The following is a 23957-nucleotide window of genomic DNA, read 5'->3' as shown; positions in this document are numbered from 1 at the left end:
CAAAAGCGCTTTGAGGCCATTTCTGTTAGGTACAAAGACAAATGTAGGAAGCTCCGCTGCTTCTAATTTTTTATCAGATGGTGGAGTGTCGGACCTTTGGCTGGAATTTGCTGGTCTATTATTATATCTGCTTTCCACTGTATCCTACAGTGGCTATTTTTCAATACATAGGATTTAGCTTTACCAAAGCATCTTTTAAAAGCACTTACGATTTTTTTTATTTTAAATGTTGGTATTAGTGCACTTAAGCTGTGGGAGACAGTGGTGCTCTGGTCAAGCCAAGACCAGATAAATCTGCCCTCAGCATTCCAGGGAGGACCCCAAAAGCAGCAACTGTGCCCAGCACTAAAGGGATCAGAAGGCATTTGGTGAAGCCCTTGTCACTTCTTCTTCTTCTTTTTTTTTTGGTTGTCTTTATCCCTCACTAAACATTGATCTCCCCTGAGACTGAGCTGGATTAAAATCAAATCAGTTATCTCGAGGGGATCCAAGTGGCCTCTCCTAAAAAGACATTGCCAATGCCCTCTCTCTGCTTCATCTCACTTCTATTTACTGTATTTACTGTACTAGTTCCTGGTGTCTCCTTGCCAGCCCAGAAGCTATGGGAGGGCAGGCGTGTCTGTTCACCCCCAGATCTCCAGGGTCCTCACCACATCCCTGTGCTGGGAACAAATCATTTTCTTCTTCAGTAAGAAACAGGGCAACATGTATTGAGTTCTTTTTTTTAAAAAAGCATGTATTGCTGAATTTGTATTCATTATTGAATATTTAGAAAACACAGAAAAGAACCAAAAGGAAAAGTTATCAACAATAGTTACTATGGCATATTTCTTTGCAGAATTTTTTTTTGTATGTGTAAAATCTGATAGCCTGTTTTTTTCTTGCTTAGCACAATATCATAAATGTTTTCTTTTACTTTTATTTCTGTATGTATTGAGCACCTACTGTGTAGCAGGAACTGTGCTAGGCCCTGTAGATGCTTGAGATGGACCTTAAAATGCAAAGGGGTATTTCCAAAGCAGAGAAGCAGGGGACCCATAATTAAGGCAGAGGGACTCCACCTTCAATATTGTGGACAATGAACTTTAAGCTAACAAGGGCAGCCAAAAAGGACACCATAATAGAAATTTGCAGCTAGATCTAGTGTCTTATAAGGACCCTACCAGAAATACTTACTTGATACAATAGGAAATTTTCCAGGATTTGTCAAAATCCCAGAAAAGGACAAAATTGCAGTCAGTAAGGTCCGTTTTTGAATGGGGCCATTTCCTAAGCAGTCTTTCTGTTAAAGACATCGATGTCTTAAAAATGAGGATTGTGATGAACTGTCTTGGCCCTGCTGTCAGCCAATCAGAATGGACACTGGGTGCCATGTTGGATCAAGGTCTGAAGATGCCCACCAGACTGTACCGTGACATTGGCCCCTACGTTGACTGATCACAGGGAGGTCTGGGGAGTCCTAAGGAGAGGCTGGATGGCCAAGGCAGTGATGGGGGACACTCAGGGATGCAACTGCTCACCAACTGGAACAGTAGTGCTTCAGTGGTTTAAGAAGCATACACTGTACAAGTGCATCCTGGCCACAAGACCTACCTGGAGAGCAACTTCTTTTCTCAAGTTGCTAACGTGCGCTCTTAGCTGTCAGCGGGCCTGCTGCCTGTGACACAAGAGCTGTGGTTTGCCATCCTTTGAACTTGAGCAGGTGGAATATGATTTGGGGCAGACACTAGGGAGAGGGGTTCAGAGCCAGTCCATGCAGCTGGCTCTGCCCCCCTCCTTCCTAAAGAACCTCCTGAAAAATTCACTCTAACCCAGGCTCCCACTGAGCAGTCGCACCTCCACTCACGTACACACAACGTGGCTGAGGTCTTCAGAACACACGGGGCTCCATGGTGGAGGAAGGCGTCTCCCAGGGTGAAGAACACGCAAAATGGTCATGTAGGGACTCAACTCCTGAACAAAGGCCAGCATCTCCCAAGAGGCCTCTCCTGCTGACCAGCCAGCTCCAAGTCCTATCCCAGTACCTGTATTTTCTGCTTAGGTGAAGGGACAACGTTCCCAGTTACCTGGACTGAGAACTATGGCACTCTCCCTGAACCTCAGCTTCCCTACTGATTTGGGTGAGGGGATAGCTGGGGCTGAAAGACAGTTTTCCAATCAAACTATCAATGACTGAGCAGGGGCTATCAGGGTAGGCCCTGGACTAGAGGCCTGACATGATGTCCTGTAATCCTCACAGCACCCTATGAGGTCAGTAGCTATAATTCCCACGTTGCAGATAATGAAAATAGGGCTTTCGTATATGTCAAGGAATTCTGGGGATACTGAGGGGCTCAGAATATAACTTGCTTAAGGATTCACAGCTAGTCAGCAGCAGAGCTGGAGTTTGAACACAGGCATGTAAACCATCACCCAAGTTCTATTAGGGCCACACAGGAGACAGCCTGAGGAGGCGTATGGTGGGGTCAGGACATTTGAGGAGGGGGGACCAAAGCTCTGGGAAGCAGTGCTGGGAGCGAATACTTCCCCTCCCCCACCCCCTGCCCCAGGTTACTTTTCTCCCAACCCTCCCAAAAATACACAGATATGGAGCTCCACAACAAAAGTTATTGGTAATAATTAGCTAACCCTTTATACTTGCAACATAAACTCAGAAGATGCCCTTGGATGCTCTAGAAATGGGGATGTCAAAGCAGGAGAAGAAGAGGTGAACAAGAGGTGGAGTCAGCTCGAATGGCAGCTGTCATCCGTGCTTCTGTCCTGCAGCACAAGGCACTCAGATTGTCTGTCGACCGCCTCCTGCCCTGAGGCTTTCAGATCCAAAAGCAAGTTACTGAGTTTAGCATAGCGGGCAGGAAGACAGAGGTTCAGATGGCATCTCTGTCGGACACTGGCTCTGAGATCTTCAGACAGCTTCTTAGCTTTTCTGCATCTTAATTTCCTCATCTGTAAAAAGGTCATATATCTCAGAGTTGCTGTGAAGATTAAATAAGATAATATTTGTGAAGTGCTTAGCGTGGCATCTGGCACAGTGCAAATCCCTTAATAAAGAGAGTTATTAACGTGAAATTGCTTTCTTGTGAATTATTTTATCAGAAATTTATGGAATAATTCCTTTATTACTAGGTTACGAACTTAAAAAAACCTAACTTTGGAAAACACGGAGAAAGGAAAGATGAGTCACAAGTTGTAATATTGTCTAACTTAATTTTTATAGGAGACGTGGAAATTGACACTAGAGAAGGCAAGACAGATTGTCAAGAAATCCCCAACTCTGGTAAGCAACCAACGGGGAGAATGCCAGCATTTTCCTTGGCACGTTCACCTCCAAAGGCCAGGGGCTACCCCGGACGCAAACCCACAACACAACACGCCACAGATGAATTGGGTTGGAAGAGGAATATGAGCCCCTACCTCTTTTTTCTCCTCTCTTCTCTCTAGAGCAGCGTTTCTCAACTCTGGTTGTGGGCACCGTCCTGGGCATTGTAGGATGTTAGCAGCATCCCTGTCCTCTACCCACTAGGTGCCAGCACCCACCCCCACAATAGTCGTGACAGCCAAAAATGTCTCCTGGCATTGCCAAATATCCTCTGGTACTCACTGTTGAGAACTGCTGCCCTCCGGTAGACTGTATTGGAGGAGGCTGTATGCTCCTGCTTCTCCACTTTCTATATATGTGATCTAGGCTGAGCCTCCGTTTCCCTATCAGTGAGGTAGGGACAATAACAGTGTTCCTTTCTCAAAGCATGGATGTCAGGACTAAGAGAGTTGATGTGTGGGGGGTGTCTGGTATCATGCCTGGGACTTATCAAGCACTCTATATATGCCAGCTAAAATCATCACCATTATTATTCTTTTCCTCTAATTTTTCCTCTTTGCAATCATAGTTTTATTCAACAGAATGCCTAGTTCAAATCAGTTATCATTAAGTCAAGTATTTGACTTGGGCCCTGGTGGCCAATCAGCCCCAGTTGAAGAGGAAGCAGAAAGGTAAACCTTTAAAGAACACTGTCTCCCTAATGCTAGCAGTCCTGGCAGGAAGGAAGCATTCATCAGAGATGAGAGGGCATGGCCTTCGTCCTTGGCTTCTCTCTACTAGCCCTGATTCAATACATTCAAAGTAGTATTGATTTGGCAACATGGAAATAAAGGGGAGGAAAATTCCTCATGGCTTGGTTTGTCAGACTTAGCAAATAAAAACAGAGGATGCCCAATTAAATTTGAATTTCAAATAAATAATGAATAATTATTTAGTGTAAGTATGTCCAGTACAATATTTTATTTGGCAACCCTACTTGTGGTGGGCACATGGGTTTTGACGTACAAGGCTGATACATGTTGCATGACAGTATGTGGGCATTTCTGCACAATTGATTAATCAATCACAATGCCTGCATCTCCAATTATTATTTAATTCAGTGAGTAATTAAAGGCCAACCATAGCTGGTTCAGCTAATCTGCTTAAGTTATTGAATAAGAAACTGAAACATCACATGAAACCCTTGACCACCACCTTCAGAACTCTAAACAGACTGGAGAATAATACCGTTTCTCTCTTATTCTTCTCAACATGCATCTAAAAACTTATTCTCAGGACATCGTTTACTTCACTAGTACAAACTGCCTTGGCATTAACTCAAAGACTAATTAGGACTTTATAATTTTTCATTTCTGTCACCAGAATTGTGAGCATAATTCATGGGGCAGGATTCCAATCATGACTTGCAAGAAGCCAAAAAAAAAAAAAAAAATCAACTGAACAATTCACCAATTAAAAAAAAAAAAAACTCCTCAAAAACCTCCTCCAACTTATTTACTCTCTAGATTAAAGCTATCAGGGAAAAAATAATCAGGAAATGCAAATAAGCATCTTGAAAAACTGCTCAGAAGATATTGGCTGCAATTAACTCCATTGTGAAGGTTGATGTAACTGCCGACCTAGCCAGAATGTGGAGAGAAACAGAATAGGTTGCGTGTCATTTCAGCACAGCCTGTCAGATGGGGAATCCAGACTGGGGAAGAGTTTAGTGTTACTGAAGGGAATGGAATGTTCCAGAGAAGATCTGCCTCTCAAGGAGGTCCCGAGAGGCTCCTCGGGGGGTCTTCGTGGATTTGGCAGAACACTTAGCATCTGAGGGTTTAGAACACCTGAGTCATGGCATCAATTTATTTAATTATCACAAAAACTCCTACAAAGTAGATAGCATATTTCTGTTATCAACCCTATTTTACAGATGAGAGGACTAAGGGTGAGAGGTTAAGTAATTCCCTCACTCCACATAGCTAATAAGTGAGAAACCCATCATTTACATCCAGATTTAGCTTCTTCCAAGTTTCTACCCCTTCCACTATTCCAATAGCTCTCAACCAGACCTCCTCAGTACTGAATTTCAGGAAGCACCATTCACATCACAGGCTATGTGAATATTAGAATCTTGTAGTGCACAACCTGTACTGCTGTACGTGATGGTCCTGATTTCCAACCTACCTACTCAACAGAACCATCTGGAAAGCCTTTAAAAATTGCTGCTGTTCAAACTTGCCCCAAGTAAAATAATCCAAGTTAAATTCAAGTAAAATAATACACAGCAATGGTTTAAAAGCACTTCATCACACAGAAATTCAATCTTAAGTTGGCTGTGTACAGAAGAGATGTTATGCTCCCGCTTTGACCCTCTATTTACCCCATTCACCTCATTCCATTTATTCAACCCCTGTTTGTTGTTCTGTATTCATTTAACATCCTGGGGTGGGAAAGCTCCAGATGCAAGCAGAAGCTGGTTAAATAGATGGCAAAATAAAGATGCTGCCTGACTCCTGTGCCCTGGGACAGCCCGGATTTGAGACTTTCATTTTAGATGGGATTACATGCAGTCAGATGTGATGTTTTAAATCCATTGCTGAGTTAATAACAGCCCACATTCTGCCTCTATCTAGTAAGGTTTGAATTGAAAGCAAGGGGCTGTCAAACGTGCAAGTGAGGACCTCTGCGCTGTTGCTCTGTGTCCATCTAAGTTCCCTTTGCAAGTTTATAAGAAGAGGTTAGTCCTTCCCGTACTGTGTGATGAAAAGGCTGCATGATCAAACAGAGGGAATTCTGGGGGTCCCTGGACAAGTTGCATCATCTATTGCCCACATCCTAGATCTAATTTCTGCACAGTGAATGTCAAAGACAGCTGCAGCCTTCAGGCTGAATTTTGACAGTGAACAGCTGTGCAATTATAACATTTTATTCCATTGTATCCCTTGTATAGTAATTATCAGGCTGTTGTATAAATTTTTTAATGTATTGGTTATCATCAGTGTTAAAATCTACATTGCCATTTCGTTCATTAGACCAAGGCCTTCAGACTAAAGTAAATATTAAAAGAAGTAGCTCACACATTCAAATGCAGTCTGACTCTGGGTCTTAGAATGTGTCTCTTTCCAAATTGCCACCGATGTTGGGTATAATTGCACGCTGGTGTTTATTTTACAGTGTATCTACACGGCTCATCTCAATCAGTTACCAGGTCTCTAAACACCCCTCCTTTGCACCACCATCCTCCCCCTCCTACCTCACATCTGTGGTTCCCAACCAGGGGCAATGTTGTCCTCCCTCCGCCTCTCCTGGAAACGTTGGCAACGTCTGGAGACATTTGGGGGCTTCTGGCATATAGTGGCTAGATGCCAGATATTCTGCTAAACATCCTACAATGCACAGGACAGCCCACAACAAAGAATTATTCAGGACCCAATGGCAGTAGTGCTGAGGTTAGAAACCCCGGGATCACGTCTCGGATCCTTATCTGCCAACAGGTCTCTCTGTCCCATATTGCTTCCTCGAGGTCTTCATGTCACCTGCAGAGATACCTTTCCAAAATACAAATGTGATCCCTCTGCTTAAGACCTTCCAGGATTCCCCACTGTCCTCAAGATAGCACGTAGTGCAGTGTCCTAGGCTTGTCCTAATGTCTCCTTCCTTCCATGGTTCACCGTGTTCTCCCAGTTCCTTATACTCCAGCCAGGTTGAAATGTTTGGCAGTCCCCCAGGACTCCAGCCCAGCTCATGTGCCCGCAGCACTGCAAGGGAGCTCCCTCTACCAGCGGCCGTGCTTTTCCAGCTTTGGTGTGTACTCCAGCCACCTGGGACCTTGTTAAAATGCAGATTCTGATTCAGCAGGTCAACTGAATCTGGGGCCAGAGACTTTAGTCCTGAAAGTTCCCAGATGGCCTCAATGCTCCTGGTTTGTGATCACACTTTCATCAGCTAGAACCTAGAGCAGTGGTTCTCAAACCTTAGTGAGCATCAGAATGACGGGGAGGCTGTGAAAACACAGATTCCTGGGACCTACCCCAGACTTCCTGATTTACTAGATCGGGGCGAGCCCATGAATTACATTTGTAACAAGTCTGCAAGCTGTACTCGGAGTTGAAAAGCATAGAGCATCTGTCTCTTCCTTCCCACCTGCCTCCTATCTGATTTCTGGGTCCTTGCCTGCCTCCTCCTCCAGTTCCCAGAAAGCCATATTAATGCCTGGACCACCACGGACATCACAGAGCATGCTAAGAGCTGGGCTATTCACCCCGATGCTCCACTAGACAGTAAGCTGCATGACAACAAGGACAGTCTTTTCTGTCTCCAAATCTTGCATGCTAATCAGCGTTTTTCCTCATCCTAGAAAGTTGGGCAGGCATCCTGAAGATCCTTAAAAACCTCATTTATAACCAGAAAAGGTTACCTGTTCACCTTTGCTAGTGTCAAAATATTACCAGTGCTGTTAATACCACTCACAGCCATCTGAAGAACTTTTTGGGCTAGAGGGAATCACTACAGGTTTCCCCGCTATCCAAAAGTAAAGCATTCCTATGAAGTCTTTCCTAAGGCAAAGAAGCAATTACCTTAGGACACATCTTGCTAACAGATGCACAAAATAAACTGAGATCAAGCACAGAGGCTCACAGACACAGTTCAAAGCTATGGTGGCCTGATGCTGAGATGCTCAGTGTGGTTTCTGGGGAAGGAGCTGGGCAGTGCCCCTCTCACTGTTCAGGGTCCTCGCTGCCTCTCCACTGGCTCCTGAAAAACAAACGATGAACGTTATTTTTACTTTGTTTTTTTTTTTTTTTGCAGTACACAGGCCTCTCACTGCTGTGGCCTCTCCCGTTGCGGAGCACAGGCTCCGGACGCGCAGGCTCAGCGGCCATGGCTCACGGGCCCAGCCGCTCCGCGACATGTGGGATCCTCCCGGACCGGGGCACGAACCCGTGTCCCCTGCATTGGCAGGCAGACCCTCAACCACAGCGCCACCCAGGGAGCCCTATTTTTGCTTTTGGCATTTTTTTTTTTGTGAGAGCAAAAAAACTACTTTGGATTTCTTTCAGTTCGTGAGGAGGTAGTAACCTAGGTCTTTCACAGAAACAAAGTGGTGTGAAGCGAACTTTTGAAAAGCGCACTATCTCTCCCTTTGTTGATAAATTCTGGTTCCTTACATTTTCTACCCTGTTGATTTTTTCTTTTGTCTGAGAAAAGCATCAAGGGAACTGCAATCTTTCTAAAATCATTACTTGGTAAAAAGCCAGGGCTTTTAATTTATCCCACAAGCTAGAGTCTTATGGAAACTGCTGTTTGAAATCCCCTTGTTCGGGAAGCTTTGAGGGGCTTCATCTATACACCCCTCCTTCCTCTACCCCACCTCCCCCAGGGAAGGGACCTTCCTTCTTCCTTCTTCCTAAGCCAGTGTCTCTCCCGTTAGTCTTTATTTTATCTCATAACAGTAAGGAATTATTTTATTTGAAAACAGTCTTTATTTTCAAATCCTTTTTTAAAGCCACTGAGGGCAGTGAGGAGAGGAACGTTGTCTGAGTAGAATGGACCAAGATGGGCCAGACCCTTTTGGGAAGAGGTGGAAAAGAGATGAAGGTGGGACTAGCTGGCTGGGGGAGAAGGGGAAGCCTTCAGGCTGAGGAGCCGGCATGAACAAAGGCACACAGGTGGAATGAATATGGAGCGTGGAAACAGGAACAAGAGGTAAATTTAGTTAACTAAAATGACCCAGATTCTGGAGAAAGAAGAGTCCAGAAATCCAAACTGTGGAGCCAAGAGGAGAGGAAGGGCCTTGAGAAGTTGGAAAATCATCCCTTGAACTAAATAACTCTTTTTTTTGTTTTTCTCTCCAGACATATTCCAGAAGTGGTTCTGATATTTGTTCACTCCCATTTTTGGCCAAGATCTGTCAGAAGATTAAATTGTACGTATACAAGTTCCCCTTCCTAAGCACTGGCAGGGGATAGCATCTTTGGTTGTCCCTGTTTTCTAATGACTAAAATGAATTTCAAGTTAAAAGGCATCTTTCTGAAAGTGAAAGTGTTTCTTGCTCATGACTTGTACAGAAACTAGAAGACAAATTAGCTCAGAACAAATCATTTTGGAAATATACTGAATACCAGCATCTTTGAACCTCCAGCCTGACTTACTGCCCCGGACTGGAATGCAGCCTGCCTGCCAGTGAGACTTGTGAGTGGCTCAGGGCATGCTCGCACCGCACCTGGGGACAGGACAGCTCCTCCTTGCTGTGTAAGGTACAGACAAGGTTGGCCAGGGACTCTCTGAGCATCTCTAGAACCAGGCACTCACAAGGCTGGAAAAGGACCATTTTTTCACAGAGCCCAACCTATTACCTAGAAAATCTAGCTCTGCTATGTATGAACAGGATTCCTAATACAGAGACACGGTCCAAAGTTCCCAAGCCCTCCTGTCTCCGTTTAAAATCCCATGCTCCCTCCAGCTGCACTCTGAGTCTGAGGTTATGCTGGGTGTTATAGTAATCACCATCCAAAACATTAAAAGGTGGAACAGTCCTGCGAAGCATGTTGGACTAAGCGGCAAAATAGCGTAGGTCCACCTTCCACTCGGCTGCTTCCCGTGCGACTGTGGCAGAGGCTGCTGCCAGGCAGTGTATGGCACTGTTCTGGGGTCCAGATGCTGAACTTTCAATGCACTTCTGCACTGAGTTCTCACAATTCCATGAAGTAGGGATTATCATTATTTCCATTTCGCAGAGAAGGAAACTGAGTCTTACAGAAGTAACTCCTCCCAGCCATGAGGACCCAAGATACACCCCCAAGTATATTGGACCCCACTTGTTCTTTGGAAACATCCAGTTTCTTGACTCTTGTGCAACGCTGCCTCTTGAGCCAACTTTGAAGACTTGAGCCACTTAATGTCTCTGAGCTTCAGTTTCCCCATGTTGAAACTCAAGCTATAGACCCATTTGGAAAGTTTTAAAAATGCAGACTCCTTGGCCTGAGACCTGGTGGGGCAGCGTGGCGTGTTCCTAGGTTCCTGGTTGACTGTGTCCTCCCTAGCGCTCTCACATTCTATTTCAGGAGGCAGACCGCAGATGCACCCTGTACAGATGACGCTTTAATGACTCAAAATAATGTTCCTTCACTGTGAGACATTCACAGAGACCGCTCGGTCTGCCCTGGCCCCGCTGCTTTTATTCTCACTCTCCCATAGGCAGTTCCTATCACTTGAGTGCATTCCGGTCCAGCCTGGCTCTCATGGTGGGGAGTTAGAGGGAAGAACTCCCCAGAGGTGACAGTCAGGCTGAACATCTGGACTGAGAGGCTGTATTGGTTTCCGAAGGCTGCTGTAATAAAACACCACAAGCTAGGTGGCTTGAAACAACATAAATGTATTCTCTCCCTGTTCTGGAGGCTGGAAGTCTGAAAGCAAGGTGTTGGCCAGATCCCTCTGAGACTCTGCTCCCTCTGAGCTTCCCTCAGGGACTCTGGGTCGAATCCTTCCTTGCCTCTTAGCTTCTGGTGGTGCCCGTCCATCCTTGGCAACCCTGGGCTTGCAGCTGTGTCATTCCAATCTCTGCTTCCCTCTTCTTATATAGCCGTCTTCCCTGTGTGTCTGGTTTTCCTTTTGCAACCAGTCATATTGGATTAGGGTCCACACTTATGGCCTCATCTTAATTCAGTAACATCTGCAAAGACCCTTTTTCCAAGTAAGTTCACATTCACAGGGAGCAGGGGCTAGAACTTCAACATTTCTTTCTGGTGAACACAGTTCAACCCACAATAGAGGCCCTTTTCCTATGTTCCTCCATCCTTCATCTCATGAGCTTCATGGACGCTAAACTCATTGAACATCCCCCGTCTGCTTTGAAAGTATCTCAGGAGAGGAGGCGGCTGTGCATCTGACCCACATTCAGAGCCTCTTAGGGATCCAAGAGTTTAAAAACTTTTCCTGGTTCATCTGCCCACATAAGCTCCTGCAAGCCAACTGTGCAAAGTGCGGACTTGGATCCTGGAACATTTATCAATCTCGCTTTTCATGAATAGAAGTGGAGGCAGAGACCATCAGGACATGAGGAGTAGAGGGGAAATATCGGACATGAAAGAAAGTGAGGGAGGCTAAGATGCAGCCAGGTCCCAAGCCCCCGACCATTTCATCATGCTTAGCTCTTGTTGAATCGAGACCCCTGTCCCCTCCTTGCTGAAAGCCTCATTGCATTTTCTGTGTCAAACCAAACGTGGGCCCTCAGGACCTAAAACGACAACTCTTCAATTGAACCACCTTTGAAAACCTGAATTCAAGAGCATCTGTGGCCAGGGATTTTCCTGGCCCAATTTCAAAGGGAAATGTTTTCATGAAAAAGCAAAAGCAGTATGTTTTTCTTCTTTCTAAAAATCATTGTGCTTCTAGTGTAATTCGTACCGGGTCATGAATTATTCAGTGCTGCATGGGTTATAAAGCACATTTAAATGCAGCCTCGTTTATTCTTTAAAACAACCTGTGGCTCAGTAATAATAATGACAAGTAAAAGTTATCTGATACTGTCTCTGCACCAGGAACTCTTATAAATGCAACCCTGTTAGACAACATTTTTTTGGTCCCCTTTTTAAAGGTGTAAAGCCGTTTGTCCAAGGTCACAGAACTAGTCATGGATAAATATGGTGTTTGAACCCAGCAGCCTGGTTATAAAGGTCAGGCTCAGAGCCACAACATTGCCTGTCCCTTGACTCAGAGCCTCGCTTTCAGATGAGCAAGTCGGTTCTAGTTTATTTAATGCTTGACCCACTAGCACAGTCAGCAGGAGGCAGAGACAAAGACCTATGTGTCTTCTGTTACATAATCCTTCCCTAAAATCCCCTCCAGTAAGAATGCCTTTCTGGCTCTGTGCCTCTCTTGTCCCCATCCTGTTTGGTCTAATGCCTTCATAAACAAGACGAAAAGACAGCTCTCAGAATGGGAGAAAATATTTGCAAATGAATCAATGGACAAAGGATTAATCTCCCAAATATATAAATAGCTCATGCAGCTCAATATTAAAGAAACAAACAACCCAATCCAAAAATGGGCAGAAGACCTAAATAGGCATTTCTCCAAAGAAGACATACAGATGGCCAAGAAGCACATGAAAGGATGCTCAACATCACTAATCATTAGAGAAATGCAAATCAAAACTACAATGAGGTATCACCTCACACCAGTTAGAATGGGCATCATCAGAAAATCTACAAACAACAAATGCTAGAGAGGGTGTGGAGAAAAGGGAACCCTCTTGCACTGTTGGTGGGAATGTAAATTGATACAGCCACTGTGGAGAACAGTATGGAGGTTCCTTAAAGAACTAAAATTAGAACTACCATATGACCCAGCAATCCCACTACTGGGCACATACCCAGAGAAAACCATAATTCAAAAAGACACATGCACCCCAATGTTCCTTGCAGCACTATTTACACTAGCCAGGACATGGAAGCAACCTACATGCCCATCGACAGACGAATGGATAAAGAAGATGTGGTACATATACACAATGGAATATTACTCAGCCATAAAAAGGAACGAAATTGGGTCATTTGTTGAGACATGGATGGATCTAGAGACTGTCATACAGAGTGAAGTAAGTCAGAAAGAGAAAACAAATATCGTATATTAACGCATGTGTGTGGAACCTAGAAAAATGGTACAGATGAACTGGTTTGCAGGGTAGAAGTTGAGACACAGATGTAGAGAACAAACATATGGACTCCAAGGGGGGAAAACTGCGGTGGGGTGGGGATGATGGTGTGCTGAATTGGGCGATTGGGATTGACATGTATACACTGATGTGTATAAAATTGATGACTAATAAGAACCTGCAGTATAAACAAACAAACAAACAAAAAGACAACTAATACTAAACTTTCTTTGGGTTATTTGTATGGAAATATGTTAATATAAACGTTTCAGACATTACATGAAATTTCTAAAAGTCTTATATGTTCTGGTATGATGTTATAAGTTATAATTCTAGTTATTACTTTAAAATATATATCTCAGAAATAACTAAATTTCCTTGTCAATTGCAAAAAAAAAAGCCAATGGAGGTGTCTCCACCCATGGGCAGCTTTCCAGCTCCCAGCCTAGCTCCAGTCGCTTGGCTAGCCTCCTCCATACTCCATGCTTGCTGGTACCTGCTCCTGCACCCTGTTCTTCTCTGGCTGCTTCCCCATCAGTCTCCCACCCCCACCGACAGCTCTTGGAGAGCAGGGATACCATTTCTTGGTAAACTTTTTATCCCTGGTTCCTACCACAGTGCTTAGTTTTAGTAGGGGCTCTGTAGAAACAAGGGAATAAATAAAGAAAAAGCACTACTTTATTAGAAAAACAAATGTTTAGGATACCAGGCTACTACCATGGGGCAACCAAGTTTTTGGTTGTTTTCTTTTGATCAGAATTCACAGTGCCTATATACTGCCTATTTTCTATTGTAGCAGTGGTAGGACAGGAGGGTCCCCTCTTAATAATTTAGTCTTTTTATTGAATTTCCAAATGCATGAACCCACATATGTATTATTTCACATAAATTCACACAGACTTACCTTAACTGTGGTTTGTTTTTGTTTTTTTTGCGGTACGCGGGCCTCTCACTGTTGTGGCCTCTCCCGTTGCGGAGCACAGGCTCCGGACGCGCAGGCTCAGCGGCCATGGCTCACGGGCCCAGCCGCTCCGCGACATGTGGGATCCTCCCGGACCGGGGCACGAACCCGTGTCCCCTGCATCGGCAGGCGGACTCTCAACCACTGCGCCACCAGGGAAGCCCTAACCATGCTTTTAATTCGTCATTCTTTACCTTTTTTCATTTGTTCCTTCTTGCCCCTGCCCTGCTCTTTCCTCCCACATCGTCCTTGTCCCCACCACAAGGTGAGCCGTGTAAATACGTCAGGATGTGTCCTTCCATGGTTTTCTCTGCTCTCATTTTATCTTACAGGGATGCACGTAACGCATCCACACGCATATGAAACAGAGTCATGCTGGCCCTGGAGTACTGCCTGGGACTCAAATATGAGGCAGATACACATGGACATTTTATTCTCCCTAGTTTTCTTTTGTTGTAATGCCCCAGTTTCATGACATAATTTTAGGCACTTTGAACTTGAATAGCTCACCATTATGTAACGAATGCCATTCAGCTGCAATCACAATTGCTCCCTGGGTCAAGGCTGCTAGCCCAACCCCAGATAGTCATAGGGCAGGAGCAACAAGCAGGTGATTAGCTGCACCAGCCAACGTGGTAACTGGGGTTCTAGGTATTTTCACTGTAAGTTTCTCTGCCTTAGACAGCCTTGCTGCCAAAAACATTTTTGCCACGTAACTAATTAGCCATGATTTTGCTGTAAAGATAAAACAATGAAAAATAAAAGAGACATTAAGAAGGACATCATGAAACATGAAAAGTGAATTACAAAATTAAAGAGACTTTATTGCTAAATACAGAACATCTGAATATATTTAAAGCGTGTGTATATTTCATGGCGATACTGCGCAAATGACTGATCTTATTTCGTGACTTGTACATAAGCACTTGTCTTCCAGGTTTTTCATTCTTAGTATTTTACACACTGTTTTTTCTTGTCGATTCTTCTCCTCGTTTGGCATCACACTTTTTCTTTTTTGCTAAGATTTCTTCCTTCGTTAGGAGAGGTATCAGTTTCCAGATACTAGGATGCATGTTTATACCTAAGCTTTGTATTGTGTTGTGAAAGCCTCTACACCGTTGTGTTCTTGGCATCTTGTAACATGTCTGTTGATACAAATTCCAAAGTTCTATGGGAAATGCGAGTTCAAATCTGCAACTTTCAGGCCCTCAACCTCTTTCTCCTCCATTGTAGTGTGCTTCAAAATCAGAAACCGGCTCCTGGGGCAAATCATCATCATCTGTCATGACTTTTGTATGCTATATATCAAAACAAACTATCAACCAGTCATTTTACCTTTTATGGCAAAATTGTCTTATGACCAAGTAGTTATGCAGTGAAAATGTTTACAGCAAAAATGCTTGCTGCAAAGGTGCTTACGGTAAAAATACCTAAAAATAGTGGACACGCATAACTGGACGGAACATTGTGTGGCTGGGAACCTGAAAATCTGAAGAGAGTCCATGGATTGGATTTGAGATGTCTCCAGAAACTAAAATGTCATAAGAGCAGACACCTGATTCCTGTTTGCCCAACCCTAGAAACCATCCTTGGAATAACTGTTACCATTGCACATAATAATGAAAAGAGCTAATATTTTGTGAGTACTTATCACATGCTTGGCACAGGTCTTCCTTGCTTCATACGTAACAATGCTATTAGTCTTCGCAACAGCCCTAGGAAGCAGGTACTGACACTGGCCCTATTTACAAATGAGGTAACAGTTGTACAAACAGATTAAACAAGTTGCCCAAAGTTACATACCAAGTAGACGGCAGACCTGGGATTCAAATCCAAGGAGTCTAATTTCAGAACCTAGAGCTATGTTAGGGGGCTTCCCATACTTTTCCTTCCTACTAGAGCACCCACACCCATCACCCAATTACTTGCTTTGAAAATGCTTTCTCATCCTTTAGCTTCCACCTTAAGATCACCTCCTTCCCTGTGTAGAGTTAGGAATGTTTTCCCTCTGGGTGCACAACCCTCTTATAGAATTTTCTCCATAGCACTGTGGTTATCTGTTGATGCCTTGTTTCCCGCCACCCATCATTAAGCTCTTCTAGCATAGGAAATGCATCTTATATTCAGCCCTAATATCTAATATGATGCCTGGCACATGCAAGGACTTCAAAAATGGCTGTGGAATGAATGAATGAATGAATGAATATTTCAGCATACAACCAGATACCTGTAAGGATACACAAGGTATCAAGTTTAGATCCAATTTTGCAGAAGTAATAGTAGTGAAAGTCAACAATGCTTTATCCAAAACAGAGCCAGATGTGATTTCGAATTCGGATTTTAAGAAAGTAACATACTATATACCATAACTCACCTAACACTCCCAGCACCTCCTAATCAGACAAGTTTATATATCAGCAATGAAATATACGGATAGTCACACTAAATAAGGTATAGCTTATGAATTGCCTTAGACCAGTTTGGGTCAAGTTTTGCCACCAAATGTGTTAGCTGCAAAGTTGAAAATAAGAAACAACTCTTGGTGTTCAGACCTGTTTGGATCTGGGGGCTATGAATAAGGGATTGTGGAGTTTATGTAAATTGCAATTTATGTGACTTATGATGACCAATCTACCCTCTCGTGTCTAGAATGTATGTCGTCACTCTGAGCCTTTAAAATAAGCAGGTAAAGGTTAATTTAATGAACTAACTTTCTAATTCTAGAGACAACTCATTGTTCCTTCCTTCAAGGACAAACTCTCATCCCCGAGATGGCAAAGGTGGAAAGGGGTAGCTTTGTCATCCTCAGTGAGACCTTTCACCCAGAACCTTTTCTCAGACTGAAAATATAGCTCTTTGGGTCCGTTCGTCCTCTCTTTCTCTCTCTCCATCTCCCTCTCCCTCTGTGTCTTCCCTCCTTTTCTCATCTAGAAACATAAAATAGCTATCCAAGAGGTCAAATATGTACATGGGAGAAAACTACCTAGTCTTACAGGAGATGTCATCTCTCAAGAGGTCTATTAATGTGGACTTGCGGTGGGTCCACCATCTCAGAGCTCATAAGACAGGCTGCATACCACCAGTTAGGCTCCATGCTGGCTTTGGCTGAATTCACTTGACTTGAGACTCTCAGAACTGCTGAGAAGCTCTTGATTCAAAAGACCATTTACTAAATCCTATAAAGGGTCATGTGACTCCGTCTATATTCTAGGCTCCAGGAATAACCTCACCCTGCCATATGATGGCACTTCCCTGCTACTCCGTAAGTGATTTTCCTAGAGGGAAACAGCATTTGCCTTTGGAAGCTGGGAAAAGTCTGGTAGTGAGATCTCAGGGGAAATCCTCACTCGGGGGTGTGTCCATGGTTTTGGCATGAATTGCTTGGTCATCAGTCACAACAGAGCCCTTGGTTCCCCAGGCTCTTGAATGGGAGTGACAACTAAATTTTCAGATTCTCAGAATAAGTGGTTTAAAAGAGGAGAATCTTAAGAAAAGATTTCCATCACAGAATGTGTAAACTGTGTAGTACTGAGCTCGTTGACTGGACCAAAAACGTAGGTTCTTTCCTGAGGACCTCAACAGCCATATCCCGTGCCCTCTAAAACTTGAGTTCATTATATTTTAACTCCCCGTATAGGTCAAGTAAAAAGTCAGAGAGAAAATAGTTCTGTTGAGTGGAGAGCAGGGATGAGCAAAGTTTGACTGGTACTCTTCATTTTATTTTTATTTTATTTTTTAAGTTTTTATTTAGGTCCTTAATTTTATTTTTAGAATGGGGTTCTGTCACATAAACTCAACACAGCCATATCTAAAAATGTCTCTATTTGTTTTCACAAACACCATTTGTTTTTTCTTAGCTCACCAGGTGTTTTTTTTCTTTTAGGGCTATACAAAATTCTTTACCATTCAAAGATGCAGATTCAGACAAATACAGTGTTTTCCCAGTAAGTATCATTAAGACTAACCAGATGTTTGCTAAATATTGCATCGCTTCCTATAAATTTCTTTCCTTTAATAAGACAAGATTGAATGCCATTTGAATGTATTATTAATGTGATAATACACATTTTATGATGTTTACGGACTTTTTGGTATCTTACTAATACATGGACCATCAAAGTGGATCTTAGTCCTAGACTGTTTTCATTTCCTAAAGCCATTCCCAGCTGGAATTCTCCACGGGGATAAGTTATCTTGAAATGTGTTGGGAATTATTTTCAAAATTCTTAAACGTATTTTAACTTAAAGTGTGTGTGTGTGTGTGTGTGTGTGTGTGTGTGTGTGTGTGTTTATGTCTGTGTACACATGTTAGATTTAGAACAGTTAGGATGTCAGAATGTTCTCTGAGAAATTCAAGCAAGCAACAGATGTCGCAAACTCTCCAAAGTAGGCGGGATCTCAAATACTCTACCTGGGAATGTGAGAAATAAAAACATTGTTTGACATTATCATGACTCTTGATTCTTTCAAATCAGACATGTCAAAAATATAATAAATCCACACAACTAACCAGTTTGGCTAGAGGTCTTTTAAATTATCCAGCAAAATGATTAATCACTGGACCAAATAAGCCAATTGTTTTGGAGCCTTTGATAGAGAAAGTTCAGGGAGTTGGACGGTCCTGCTCTTTGTGGAAGTGCACATAGACGCATACACATGAACACACATGTACACAGACACGTGTACAAAACATGCATTCACATAACAACCCATGTGAATGCACACGTGCCCACATGCATGCACATTCACACACATGCACCCCATACACTCACATATCAGCACGCACCCAACAACACACATACACACGCGTACACACACTCTCACCTACACACACACTTCATCTGTGATTGGCCCTGGTACCATATTACATTTCACCTCACACAGGAGGTCTCAGCATATCATCTTAATTTTCTTAGTGATCTCTAGTGTTCCTAGACTGTATTTGGATTTAAAATGGCAGATGTCAGCACCCCTCAGACAGCTCTGATTGGCCTTCACTGTGGATAACGTCAAAGCAGAACTGACCCTTCCTGTGTGTGCTCTTCAATTTCAGACACTGCGGGGCTCTCACTGGCGAGGGAGAGACTGTAACGACAGCAACAAGATGGCATACCCAGGCAGAAGGTAACGGTCTCTGCTGGTCACTGATGTTGAAAATTACCTTCTGAAAGGGAGGCAGAAGGCATAATTATCTCCCTCAGCCTAGGGGATTCGTGCTTACAGAGAGAAGGGACCTCCATGTCCTAATTGAAGTAAAGCGCAATGAAAAAACAGTGTTTGTTCATTCATTTGCCCAAAAAATGCTCATCGAGCGTTACCAAGGACTCTGCATCATGCTGGGTGGTAAACAAATAGAAATAGGCCTCCTCTCGAGGAGTTCACAGTCTAGTGGGACAAACACGTGAGCAGACAGGTTATTGTGGACGTTTATCCAGCCTCCTGCACGAGTTCTACAGGCAGCCCTGGGCCCAGAAAGTGTAGCCTCTTCCACCAGGAGGAGGGCGACGGGGGCAGAAAGCAGAGCACAGGTCACATTTTAGTCCCAGGCTGATCACATCTCAGACTTCAGACTGGGTATGCCAGCCTTCATCTTAGCTGTGACTACAGTGCGGAAGCGTTAACCAGGTGTTTGGGACTTTAGAGGCATAACTTTAATGGTGTCACCTGTCTAAATGAAATGGACTGCAGATGTGTTCATTATTCCTATCGACATCATTCCACAACAATACCTCCCATGAATATAGTCAATTGTGAAAAGACTGCATTTGGTCCACAGTTCCCAGCAAACATCCAAAGCCAAGAGAATGGCAAAGAGGCCAAGTGAGGTTTCTGTTGCTACAACACACTATGGTGTGCGGCACTTTTCCTTGAAGAAACTGTCGTCTATCGAAGACACTTGGTGTAGCACTCATTCATTCGTTCCTTCATTTGTGAAGCTGACGTTCAGAGTGATAAATACATGCCAAAGACCAATGTTGATGTTTTCTTCGTAGGCCGGACAACTGGGATACACATCAGGATTCAAACTGTAATGGCATTTGGGTAAGAGACTAAATTCAAATTTAACCCTGTTCTCTTGTCTTCCGCCCTCCTCAAAAGCCCATTGCCTGTTTGCTTCAGTCAGACCTAAGGAAGAAGATGGTAGATTACAGCAACTCTTTTTCTGCTGTTTGGAAGAGGGGCATAGAATCCAATCACATGTGAAGAGTGTCCATGATGTAATGAGAGTTGAGGCTGTCTCTATCACAGCCACTATAAGTCTTGCTTAACGTAATTCACATCTAATCCCTTTATTCTGTTTGGAACAGTGTGAAATTAAATGGAGAGTGGTGTTAGCAAAGTTTTACAGCAACCCAAAGAGCTATTGGAGCAAACCGCATGCTGTCACCATTTCATTGCAGCTATTTTTTTCTATTTCATAAGGCTAGTCAGGCAGAGCGGAAGTTATCTGTAGTTACCCCACTACCCACATCCTGAGGCACCTAATGCTGGTGCCCCAGTTCTCTATGAATAATAAATTAGCAGCTTCCAGGTAGAGAAAAGGAAAGGAAAGAGAAAAGCCAAACACTTAATCTTAGCACAGCAATGGCAGCAGATCCAATTTTGTGAGATCTTGAGCTTATAGGAGTTGAGGGGTCCTCATGAAGAAAAAGAATACCAAATACAAAATCAAGAATAAAAGTATAATTAATTAGAACAATAAAAGAAATCTTAACAAATTCCTGGAGTCTTGGAAATTTAGGTCTCTTTCTTCTGAGATCTCTTTTCCAATTTACCAGGAGTGCTTATGTAGAAATATTGTTCTGCGTGCAGCCTGGCTCCTCTCCACCTAAAACACTCTATAGCTCCCAGCTGCTCCCAGCACTCACACAGGCAGGGATCGTACAAACAAGGAGCCTTGAAGTTTAAGATTCTCCAGCTTCAAGATAAATTGCCTCTGAATGGTTGCCTAATTTGTCTGCTTGGATGAAGAGGAGAAAGTTCCTGTAAATAGTTTCCTCTCTCCAGGACACTGACAGTCCATTTCTTCTGAGATATGGAGAGCAAGACAGATTGTATCCTGGTATAGCCCTACCCACCCACCCTATCATCAGTCACACTGCCTTTTCATGAGGAGGGGAAGACATGTCCCCTAGATCTTAAGGTGTTAAGGTGCCAAGACCCCCAAGGCAGCTCTTGTTCGATAAAGTCAAGCTTAGTTGTCATGTTGGAGGACATGGGGCGTTATTAGTGTGTGAAGCTGCTGTCTTGGTTCCATGACCCCATCCCTGCCTCTGACATGGTAGCCCACCTACATAAGGAAAGCCAATAAGAGACTGTACTAGACCAGTGGAAATCCACCAGGAGCCCAGGGAGCCAAGACTCAGCGTTTATCATCAGTAATAGGAGAAAGACACACGACCTTCATACCTATCCCTTTCCATGGAGGAAAAATGACTCACAGAATCACAAAATCATAAACTCAGAGAGGACTTTACAATCACTAAGTCCAACATTTCCCAAACTGTGTCCAAGAACTCCAGTGTTGAGTGGGAGGTTAAGAGGTAAGGGAGGAGGGGCGCTATAGCAAAGTTTGGAAAGTACTGGGTCAAATAAGCCTGAACAGTTTTCTTTACTTCCGAATTTCTCAGCACCTTTAATGTTTTAATGCATGTTGGGAGTCCCCAAGACCAAGACAGTGAACACACTGTTTCCAGTACATCTCTGACCATCAGCTTCTTTCTTCCTAAAATACTGGTAATACCATTAATATCTAGTGGAATGCCAGTGCTCTCCAGACCAGAGTTTGGCAAACAAAAGAAAAAAAATTATATATATATATTTTAACTTTTTTAAAGTTATCCAGACTCTGCTCAAACCTTCCAAGGACCAGCTGCTCCACTAAGGCACAGACTTAGCTTTAAGTGTTTGGAAGTGCCCTCAGCTGTGGTAACTCTGTCCCACTCACAGGCTCAACCTCACTTCTGGGTTTCTCAGTTTCATCATATCAACATTTGGAACCATTCTTTACGGTTTGGGCCGCCTTGTAAATTGTATGATGGTCAGTTGCATCCCTGCCTCTCCCCACTAAATGCCGGTAGCTCCCCCTCCCCACATTGTAACAACCAAAGATGTCTCCAGGCATTGCCAAATGTCCCTTTGGATGGCTGTGGGGCAGGGGTGGGGGAGGGGTACCTCAAAAGCAGCCCTGTTGAGAATCTCTGCTCTAGAAGCATCAACCCTTAGGCACCAGAGGTGTCAGGACACTTAGAGCTCCAACTCAGAGACTGCTGAACCCAGTCTACCCCTGTGTCCCAGTCACTGAATGGACCCTCAATGCTCCCTCCGGGTGATACTACCAGCACCCAGAGCCCTGCCCGGCATCCTTCTGAACAAGATGGCCCAGTTTCTGGATCTCTCCTTATTCCTGCCCCCGGTTCCTTAAAGCCCAATTCACTTACCTAGGATGTTGCTATGTTGGATTAAGGGCTCAAGAGACTTTAAAGGATTTTATCTACTGATTTGTTTTTGTGCTTTTAAAGCCATTTGGGAAGGATTTCGTGTTTGTGTCTCATAAATTTAAAAGCAAGCTGCTAATTTCATCATTTCTCTTAAAGGGTGTTGATCCAAAAGATGGAATTCCATACGAGAAGAAATTCTGTGAAGGTATGGATTGTAAAAGTCAGTGTACTTATTCCAATAGAATATTCTTTTCTAGTCTGAGTCAGATTGAAGCAAACAGACCATCCAAGTGAGGAAGTGCCTGATGCTACAACATAATGTTGACCAATTTACATTTATTTTCGTGACAAATTAGAAAATGACATGAAAAAGATTATAGACAAATGAGGCAGAATCAAGACAAAGCAAAACTGAATTTGTTTAATAGATTCCTTTTTTAGGGAATTGGAAACTTTAATGATAATATTAGAAAAGGCTGTAAGATAGATAACAGGGTAACTGAAATCCAGCACTTCTCCAAATAAGAAAATAAGTGGAGGTGATAATTTTCAGTCTTCTCTGTGTCCTCCTCAATACACTACAAGGTCAGACGTCTAGACTTGTACTGACAGAGTCCTTGTGTCGACTGGGCTAAAGACTCATATCTGGGTGACTTGACGGAGACCTCCAAGCAACAGCCATTGAGAGGTCCCAAAAATACCTGAGCAAAAGCTCTGTATTCTAAATGCCCAATGCCACATACACCTGGGCTACCAGTGTTCTTAGGAGGAACCTATTACCACCCACATAGTACTGAAAACATGGTCCTAGTGATGCCCAAAGAGTCTCAAACAAGACCCTATGGTAGCATCACTGTTTTATGTTTAGACAATGCTTTCCCCTAACATTTAGAAGCATTTCATTCATTCATTCATTCAACAGATATTTCCTGGACACCTATTCCTATTATGCACCAAGGGCTATACTTGGCTCTGAGTTTTTATGAGCAGACACGATACAGTCCTTGCCCTCAATCAACTTAAAGTCTAATTGTCTGTAAGCTATTAGAAGGACAGGATGGAGGTAGAAAATGTAAGGACCTGACACATAGTAATGCAGTTTAGAAATGCTTGTTGGATGATAAAGGAATGCATTAACAAATAGACAAATGAATAAGTAAACTCAGATCTAAGTGAAATCCTGGTGTGAGGCTCTGGGTTCACTGTGGGAAGCCTCTTGGATTCCCCAAATCCCAACCCCTCCTCAATGTCCTGGGCCTTCTCAGTCCCCATGTGTGTGGCCAAGTGCTAGCTGTCACAAGGTCCCGAGATAGGGAGCCGCTGGAGTGAGGCTGGGCCATCCTCAGCTTGATTTGGGGCCTTTGGAGGTGGAGGAAGTAGGCTCTCCTCTCTGAGAGGCACTGATTGATTCTTTCAGGATCTTAAGGGATTTGGAAGAGTTCATGCATCACCCGTGGATGAATGATTCGTGTAGATGGGCCTTAGAATCCGATTAAGTGATTCTTAACCTCCAAACATATAGGGCTGCATAGAGATTTTATCTCTCCATCTCCCCACTAATCAGCCATAATTGTCCATCCAGTGCTTTTGTATATA

General features: G+C 43.5%; 1 protein-coding gene across 5 annotated transcripts in view; it reads left to right on the top strand.

The window, feature by feature from the left end:
* Positions 1 to 23957, top strand: part of AOAH (acyloxyacyl hydrolase) — a 170637-nt gene that overhangs the window by 47255 nt on the left and 99425 nt on the right. For all 5 annotated transcript variants that reach the window (XM_019925453.3, XM_019925442.3, XM_019925444.3 and 2 more), the window contains exons 6-11: positions 3218 to 3277; positions 9160 to 9230; positions 17804 to 17864; positions 18974 to 19044; positions 19914 to 19962; positions 22518 to 22566. In XM_019925453.3, coding sequence (XP_019781012.2) covers positions 3218 to 3277; positions 9160 to 9230; positions 17804 to 17864; positions 18974 to 19044; positions 19914 to 19962; positions 22518 to 22566 — 361 coding nt within the window. The remainder of the gene's footprint in view (positions 1 to 3217; positions 3278 to 9159; positions 9231 to 17803; positions 17865 to 18973; positions 19045 to 19913; positions 19963 to 22517; positions 22567 to 23957) is intronic.

The sequence above is a fragment of the Tursiops truncatus genome, chromosome 9, assembly GCF_011762595.2.
Source record: "Tursiops truncatus isolate mTurTru1 chromosome 9, mTurTru1.mat.Y, whole genome shotgun sequence".
NCBI lineage: Eukaryota > Metazoa > Chordata > Mammalia > Artiodactyla > Delphinidae > Tursiops > Tursiops truncatus.
This window is presented reverse-complemented; position numbering and strand designations above follow the sequence as displayed.